The sequence below is a fragment of the Propithecus coquereli genome, unplaced genomic scaffold (genome assembly GCF_000956105.1).
Source record: "Propithecus coquereli isolate 6110/MARCELLA unplaced genomic scaffold, Pcoq_1.0 Scaffold283, whole genome shotgun sequence".
Lineage (NCBI taxonomy): Eukaryota > Metazoa > Chordata > Mammalia > Primates > Indriidae > Propithecus > Propithecus coquereli.
This window is the reverse complement of record NW_012148430.1, coordinates 1,995,244-2,004,779: the sequence shown is the minus strand read 5'-3', so window position 1 is coordinate 2,004,779 and position 9,536 is coordinate 1,995,244. Positions and strand designations below refer to the sequence as shown.

The following is a 9,536-nucleotide window of genomic DNA, read 5'->3' as shown; positions in this document are numbered from 1 at the left end:
ACAGGAACAGTTTTCTTATCTTAGTATTAAAATTTGTTTTCAAAGTGGTATAATTTGAAAGATTACAGTCCAAAAGTAATTTCCAAATAATATCAATTTTAGGAGAACTTTTGAGCTGCGATGCTTGAAGGAGAAATTAAGATTAGTTTTCTTTGACCAGAGTTTCTAATTTATATATATTTTTCTCCAAGTGTCATTCCCCCCCCCACTCCCCAGGTAACATACCACATACTCAGAACACAATTCTTAAATTTGTTTCTTAAAAATACAAGAATGGGCAAAGTTAAGGTACATTAATTATAGAAAAAAGTGAAGGAAGGTAGTGCATTTAGTGTCACATATGAACTTAAGGCCTTAGTTACTCGATTGTAATTTCAGTATTAGCAACAGTGTACTTCCCTCATGCTTACATACACAAGTAAGCAGGTAGACAAAGCAAAAAATTCTAAACATGTAAGGAATGAAGACAAACAATTTAATCTATATATTATCAGTCAATTAATACAGTTGGACTCTTTCAAAGTATAAGTGCTGGTAGTAAAATAATCTGATCACATGTCATACAGCAATTAAAATGAACAGAAAACAGCATCTCCTATACAATCAGAGCATCTCCTGATACACAAAGCAGTTAAGAAGCCTACATATACTTTTGAAGATTCTGAAGATGCTACCCAGACAATAATCTATCTCAAAACCAACCATTGCATAATGCATTTTGTAAAATGCCTACCTAAAAATACATTGTATTTTGCAATATTTATCATCAGTGTGGGAGGCATTTCTAGCCTAAACACTAAAACCGAATGTATACATGAGACTATTCAGCAGTAGCCTATAAATAGTCTTATGATAGGAAATTTCACACACACTTATTAAATAGCATCTTATGTTGTTTCAGTCATCTGTCAAATTAAGACAAATTTTTACAAAGTTACCAGAAAAGACACTGAGCTACAGTCAAGAGACCAAATTTCTAGTTCCAGCTCTGCCTCTACCTACCTATGAGACACGGGGAAAGTTCTCTTAACCCTCACAAGGCCTCAGGTTCCTCAACTATAAAACAAAGGGGTAGAACAAAATGGATTCTAAGAAGCAGTCCCATAAAACGGGATTTTGCTAAATTTTTAAGAACTTAAATTTTCTTTAAAGGTAGCTATAAAATATCAAGCTTGATACTTATCACCAATAACGATTATGTAGACAGAGCTTTAAGCCAAGGAATTACTGATTCTGCATTTGTGGGATGAAAATATAAGAATTTTTTAGCATGCTTTTCCAGTTATCAGAAAAGGGGGGTGGGGATTTTATAAGGACAGTAAAGCATACAGCAATGGAAGTACTTCCTGCAGTAGCATGCTAGTAATGGATAGGCATTACTTGTGCTGGTTTTTAGTAACTTTTGCACACGAGCAAGAGGTTTTACAAAAAATATCAGAGCGCACAATAACACATGTTGATTTGACAAATTCAAAACACAGTTGAAATGAAAAGGCAACAAAAATACTTTAGAACATTTCACTCTTTTATAAAATGTGTACACAGACCTGGGCCTAACATACTTGACTGCACCACATCAAGTCCCAAAATCCAATTTCCCTTTCAGGTATAGAGTACATCTTTAACAAAACCGCCAACATCTACTTTTAAGAATCAAAATTCACTTGTATTAGATTGTACACAGTTGACAACTGTATCTATTTTCTCTGGTTCCAAAATTTCCTATCCTAGTGTGAATAAAATAAATGAAGACCTAAGACTAAGTGCAGGAAAGTATCAGACCCTGTAATGCATATTTATACTGAAAATGTGTTTCACAGGGTTAACAGATAGATTTGCAAAAGATAAAGTCATTTTTCAAAAATTCCCAAGGCTTGCTCAGTAATACCAAATTTCCACAATGGAAATATGGGTGTCAAATTGGGCAGGAAAAAACATCTAATTTTAATTATTATTGTGAAATGTTACAAAGTAGTAACAATTACTGGGCTGGTTAAGTACTTTATAATCAAGGAGAGTTAAGTCTTCCTTGAGAAGATACAAAAAGAACCTGATAAGAATGGGGTAAACTGGATGCAATACAGCCACATCATACACATAAGCTCATTGAAATGACAGCATTTCTATTCTTATAGCATTTGCTTATTTTCTATTGTCTTGAAAACAAACTGATTTATAATCTTCCGAAATACCAAAAGTGGCTTAAATTTAATCAATTTCTTTCCTTAATAGAATGAGAACTTTTAATTGCAAATACTGTAATATCCTAATGGCTTCAATGTGAGAGAAAATGATCCATTATAAATTTCAAATCACCACACAGTGGACTCCCTGATACCCCCTCTAATGACACGACAGACACAGACAAGCTACCGAGCAAGAATCTGTTAACAGTTTTATTTTTTTTATGTTAAATACCATGGGACAGGATTGTAAGGATGAAAAACTCAGTCAACAACTGCCTCACAAGGGATAAGAAAAATTCTGCCATGATATTAGCAAAGGTAAAGGAGAAAATTTACACTGTAAGAGGCACCATTTCCCCACAGAATACCTCTTGGCATTTCCTGAATGAGTGGGATTAGCAATCTAAATAAATCATATTTCAAGAGGTAACAGCAACAGATAAAATTTAAAGGGATTATTAAAATAACATTTACAAGACTCTGAACAATTCTTGAACTCTTATTAAAACCACAAAGAACAATTCTTTATTTATGAATTTCATAAAGGACTGAATGTGCAACTGACATCTGCTAGTGATGATCTGGTAATATACAATTTGTCCAGTAGCCGAACAGTTTGTTTTTATTGTGTTTTCTAACCGTGAGAGATCATTAAAGGCAAAGCCTATATGACGCTGTACACACAAAAAAATGGTCACCGCGGGCCATACTACCAATGAAATGGTAGGTAAACAAATCTTTTTCTGGTCAAGAGAAAAAAAAAAAGAAATAGCACTCTGCATGCTTCACTCTACAAGATGAATTTCCCTAGAAAGAATCCAATGAAAATGGCTGCAATTACAACAAGAAGTGAAGGAAGAGGGCTGGTGACATTATCTCTGAAGGATGCAGCTGAGGTTGATCCAGGTTTATCCGAATGTGCTACCTTTCTGAGCCTTAAACCTTCATCCTAGAAAAAAAAACACGCGCAAAATGAGGTTTTAAAAAACAAATAAGCACACAATGAGACTTCTGGAGCTAAAAATCTAGAGAGACAAAAAGCAGATCAGTGGTTGCCTATGGCTGGGGACAGGAACAGGGATTAACTACTAACCACACAAGGAAACTTTCTCGGGTGATAACACTCTAAAACTGGACTGTAGTGATGTCTGCATAATTCTATAACTTTGCTAAAAATCACTGAATTGTACATTCACAATGGGTGTCTCCATGAGATGTAAATTATACCCCAATAACTGATTTTAAAGCTGGAGCTGAGAAATATATTCCTAAAAAACAGAAATCAGATATGGCTATATTTACATAGAAGGAAAAAATCCCACTAAAATTAACACAATTAAAGGGTTCTGTGCAGATGCTTACTTCCAAGGTGGCCCACAGTATTTAAAGTTGGTTATATCTCTCCTAGCCCAATATGTCAGAGACTACCAGGAACCAACCTACACTGTGCCAGTTAGGCTTTCTGGCTCATTGCAACTAGGGAAGACACACCAGCAGAGAGAGGCGTCTTGCTGAAGGAAGGAGATAGAGTATTACAGAATACGAGAAAAGGAGAAAGTTGAGGGTATAATTTAAATAACGCAGTGTTTTGATATGCTCAAAGCAAAAAAGGTTGTGTTTAAAAGCGTCCACATCCGGTCTAGACTGCAAAGTGGACACAGAATACTGCTTGTTCAGAGACTTCAAACTGAGACACATGAGGAATACTGTATTCAGGGACCTCTTATCTGAAGCTGCACCTGCACTGGAACCTGAGGCTGCTTCTCTGTATCGAAGTGACTCCAGGCAAGAGTAGGCTGCTACCTTCTGACTGCTATGGTTTGACACAGCAAAGTTTCTCAACAGTCTGTTTTTAGGATACAAGGTTTCTCATAAGAAAGCAGCAATCACTCAAGGCAGGAGATTGTTACGACACTGCGTGCAGTATGACCTTGGAATAATACTGATGCCTGTTAACTACGCAGCTGGCTTTATCCGTGTCTGTTACACAACCTGATGAATAGCAGGGCAGATTTTTACTTCCTCAGTGCAAGCTCATTTTTATTTTTTCACATGATTCCTCCACTGTGCTTATAAATAAAAGAGGACAACTGATGGCACAGTTTCATTTGCATTATTGGATTTTCTGCAGTTGGGGTTTTTGGGTCTCATGTTAAACAGTCCTGTGTAAAGAGAACACTGATCCTCAGTTCCAGCTATACATCACAAATACCTGAAGAACTTTAAAAGTACTCCCAGTGATTCTGATTCACTAGGTCTGGGGAGGGCCTGGTCATCTGTATTTTTAAAAAGCTCATGAGGTGATTCAGATGTACAGTCTGGATTAAGAACCACCGGCCAAAGGACTTAAAAAGGGGTAGTGATCGGACATGAGCAAGAAAGTTAATCTGGCAACAAATCAATAATGTGCCTGAGATTAATTTTGTAAATCAGTGGCTTTAAGGTCCTTTTGTCTTATTTTTTAAACAGATAAAATAAAATAATAATAAAATAAAAATGAGCTTGCACTGAGGAAGTAAAAATCTGTCCTGCTATTCATCAGGTTGTGTAACAGACACAGATAAAGCCAGCTGCATAGTTAACAGGCATCAGTATTTTTCCAAGGTCATACTGCACACAGAATCATCTTTCAAATAAAATCTCACGTTATAAAACATCAGCATATAAAGAGTAGAGACCAGGAATAAAGTCTGACTCACCTGCTTCCCTGTTCACTCTTCCTATTTTTCAGCCCTGCCCCACCTATGTCATTCCCATAATTTCCACTTCTCCCCTCCTTGCCAAGAGATAAACAGTAGCTTTTTTAATAAATCAGCTGAGCATCCTAAGGAGTATATCTTTCACCAAAGAACTGTGGAAGTCATGGCAGATAAAAGCAACAAAGAACAGCAACCTAAAAACTTTATGCTGCCTGAGTGTGTAATAAAGATATTCTTTCCACTGCCCAGACAGGTGCTGAAGGCAGGGTCCCCTCAAGGGGCTACTATGGAATATGAAGAGACAGGTACAAAAATTCAGTTCGAAGTGTTTCAGTGAATAGGAGTTCACAGATCAACTTGACATATAGTGCCTTTGATTCAGAATGTAGTTCCTACATACACTTAACAGAAGGAATAATCAAATGTAGATTAATGCCCATATTTAGCTTAAGTTACATTTTTGTATCATCTATTATGTGAAAAAACTTCCTATAAAGCAATTTATAGGTATTCAGGTCTTGAAATAAGTAATTACTTGTCAAAGGCAAATTATTCGTAAACTCCACACATATTCAAATCAGTCCTCCCTCCCCAGTCCATTAATTCAATCAAATATAGAAATGACCACTATATATACATGCAGTGAATGCAAACATAAATGAAACAGTCCTTGCCCCCAAGGCAATTACTGCCCACTAGGGGGAGAAAGACGTCTGACAAATAAGAGCAGTAAGATGAAATCAGTATAGTGGAAACACAAAGGAAACAATAATTCAAAACAATTTTTCTTTTCTGTTTGAGGAAAGAGGGTCCAAGAAAAGAGTACAAGAACTGAGTACCAAAAGGTGAATGTCTGTGTATATATGTATGTGCTGTGTGAGCAGAAACAGGATTTCAGGGCATTCTAGGAACAGGGAAGAGCTTCCACTACAGCAAGAGTGGTGGTAGTAAGAGAGGCATCGCTAGGATACTCGAGCCCAGCGCTATCCAACACAAATACAATGTGAGCCACATATGCTAATTTTCTAATAGCATATTATAAAAAGGTAAAAAGAATTGGTAAAACTAATTTTAATAATATACTTTATTTAACTCAATGTATCGAAAATATTATTTTAATATATAACAATAAAGATTTTACCTTTTGTTGTACTAGACATCAGCATCGGTCTGTATTTTACACTCATAGCACATCTCAATCTCAACAAACCACATTTCAAGTGCTCAACGGCCCCAGATGACTAGTGGCTATGGCATGGGACAGTTCAGTATGACTGGGGCACAGAATGCAGGACACTAGAAACAAGAGGAAGCTAGCAATGCCACAGGCCAGATCACAAATAACTAGGACGCCTGCCAAGGAAAGAAACTTGCAGGCAATGAAAAGCCATAGCAAGATTATTATAAGAGGGTGGCATTGTGGAGAAAAGGCCAGGACATAATCAAATCGGGGGAAAAGAAAAAGAATGGACCAGGGATACATTTTAAAACTGATCACTAAAATGGCCTAATAATACATTTCCTATACCTTCATTTCAATCAACTTATTTTCGACCAACAGAACTTACTCTCAGGTGTCGATTTTCTTCTGATAGCTTCATCATTTCTCCCTGTAGTCTTTTACACTCTTCCATTAGTTTCCTTGTTTCAGTATCATTGAGTGAAACACTGTGCGGTTTTGGCATGGGTCCATCTTGTTTAGATGCATTCAGCGGAACAGCTTTGCTAGGTTCCATATCATTCTGTATTACAAAGATATTGGGAATTTTTAAACAAACCAAGTGTCCTTACAGGTTTTAAACAAACAAAAATGTAGATTCTACATCTTTCTTTTCAAAAAAATTCTTTAAATGAAAAGTTTTAACTATTTTCAATTTCATTAATAAGGATTTTTTAAAAAATACCAAATGCTATGGTAATCTGTGAACTAATTTTTAAAGGACTAAATCAATAAATGTCACAGCAGTTAAGTCAAAATAAAATAAGCAACCCACTCCCTCCTCTACTCCCGTAACCCCTGACACTTACCTCTACCATAGAACTTATCATGTATCATAATAATGTATTTTTGAAGTTCTTTCCTATCATACTTCAAAGGCTGGGAAAGCAAGAGCCATTTCTCTTTGTATTTACCCCTAAACCCAGCACTTTGGTCAAGAGTAGTTACTCAATGAAAGTACGCTGAATGACTGACGCCAACCAAAATCCAAACATGAAGGTCATTTTTAGTGCTCTGATTCTGCAATTCAAATAAGGTTCTGGGGGGCAGGGGGATATTATCGTAATCATTCCAATGAAATCAGGAACTAGCTAAGAGAAACTTTGAAAAGAAAATCTAACTTCTGTTAATGGGAAAAAATAATATAAATATTGAAAGGGAGATAATAAATGCATCATTACAAAAAAAAAGAGGGAACATAAATGATTCCTTCAAAGTTTATGATCAAACATAAGTGATTCTTTCAAATCATTAGTAACACTGTTTGCTTTCATTCATGTGATTCAGCATCAAGACAGTACTTAAGACACTTTTAAGACTATGAGCCCCAAGATCTTAATTCTTACCAACACTTAACCATTTGAAACTAGTGGTAAAGCCCTGAAGGTAAACCTATGGCAGTACTCAAGTATTTCTGAGCCTATGGTCTCAAGTGCCCCAACACCCTTTATGCTACCATCATTTATGATCACATACCAGTATTAGTGCAGTGAGTCTTCTTTTTCATTTTAATTAAATTCTTGTTAAAAAAATTTTTAGATGAAGACAAACCTTCTTTATTCAAATATAAACTGCTGACAAAGACATTACAAAATCAACATTATGGCATTCCACAATACTCAGATTTATTAGAGGCTGCACACCTGACCACCATTCTCAGCTGCCAAATTTATATTAGCAGTTTATTCAAAGGGCAAAACCAGTATTTCTTATGAAGGGGATATAATTTGATCAATATGCCTAAATCAATGTAAAAACTGACTAATCCATTAAAAATTAAAAGCTATAATGAGGTTCTAATGTACAACACTATGTATTTGACCTGTCAGCAGATTTTTCCATTTTTCTTCAGGCTTCACAGTTGAGAAAGGTTTTGAAGAAGCCTACTTCAATTCCTATGAGTTTTTCTTTTTCTAGCTATCTTGCTCTTCACCCTAATCTCTCCCACCACCACCCAATTCCACCTGTATTATTAAAAATATGTTTCAGATACATTTTGCTCTCTACCAGTATTCTTTCCTGTTCTTTTCCTTAAACTAATCACAACTAATTTCGAAATAATTTTCCAAGTGTGCTCAAATTCCATCCTAGCACAAGTCCAACCTCCAATAATGAGGGTGGCCTGCTACCTTCCTCTGTAAAGGAGGAGGCAATGGTCAACAATATGGCAAATGAAGAATGTTTAGGTTTTGGTTAAGAATTGGGAAAAAATACTATACTCATACCAGAAAGATGACTAAAAAACTAAGAGAATACACATGAGGCCAACAGTGAAGAGAAAAAATTAAAATATCATCAAGCTCTTCACAACTGGATTTTTATTTTAAATAAATTCTTGAAATTCCAGAACATTTAAAACCATGAGGGGAGGAGAGAAAATCATCTCCCACCATCTCATCAACCCAACTACTATTTTATATTATCTTCCAATATTTTTCATATACACATTTTATAAAATCAGCATACATATTTACCTTGCTTTATTCATTTATGTGCATGTCTTTTATCTTTTTAAATGACACAATATGTTGTTAAATATTCTATTCTGTGCCTTACCAAAATTAAACATTTCACATTTATTAAATAATTGATGGGTAACTTCCCATTCTTTCAAATTTTAAAAAATACATCAACGAATATCTTATGGTGGTAGAATTAGATTTTTCTTTTTCATTGAAATGTTTCTTAATGTTATATTGCTTTTATAACAAAAAGTAGAAGGTATATCATAACCAATTTGTGGAGCATAAATATAAGACTAGAAATGCAAAGAACATAGCGAAGCTTAAACACACTTCAAAAGTGAACCAAATAAGTCATGAAACAAGTTAAACAGAATACAGCTGGACTGTACACTCTATTAAGGCCCACTACAAACCAGTCAACACACGCAGCAGATGCAAAAAAATCTAATTTATTTATGTATATTTAAAGTATAAGCATATATAACCTAACTTAGTTGGGAGTTAAAAAACATGAGAAGGGGGAAGGTGAGTCATCCCTGTAGTGACAATCTAAAGAGCCTGATGGAAAACACTAAGCAAGTGTGACTTTAAGTATATGCTTCCATTCAGGAGTTCCATTAGTGAAATCTGACTCCAGGAAAACAGCTTATTTCTTGAGGGTTGCTTCAGACTGGTCCAGAAAGAGAAGACTGGTTGTTCTGAGAACCATGAAACAAGCAAACTAGAGGGATTCAACATGCTGTGATTCTTAGTAAACTGATGAACAGTAACATTACATTAACATATTTAACACCGCAACTCAGAATAAACTGAAAGGTCAAGGCTATGTATCAATTAAAACAAGACATTATACCGTATCTTGTACAATTTCCACTATTTTATATTATCTTCCAATATTTTTCATATACACATTTTATAAAATCAGCATACATATTTACCTTGCTTTATTCATTTATGTGCATGTCTT

The 9,536-nt window shown here is 35.3% G+C and overlaps 1 protein-coding gene across 1 annotated transcript in view; it reads right to left on the bottom strand.

The window, feature by feature from the left end:
* Window positions 1-2,373: 2,373 nt before the first annotated feature.
* VAPA (VAMP (vesicle-associated membrane protein)-associated protein A, 33kDa) overlaps window positions 2,374-9,536 on the bottom strand; it is a 94,037-nt gene continuing 86,874 nt past the window's right edge. The window contains exons 6-7 of the mRNA XM_012648375.1: window positions 6,454-6,627; window positions 2,374-3,135 (exon numbers count right to left, since the gene is read on the bottom strand). Coding sequence (XP_012503829.1) covers window positions 2,977-3,135; window positions 6,454-6,627 — 333 coding nt within the window. The 3' untranslated portion in view covers window positions 2,374-2,976. The remainder of the gene's footprint in view (window positions 3,136-6,453; window positions 6,628-9,536) is intronic.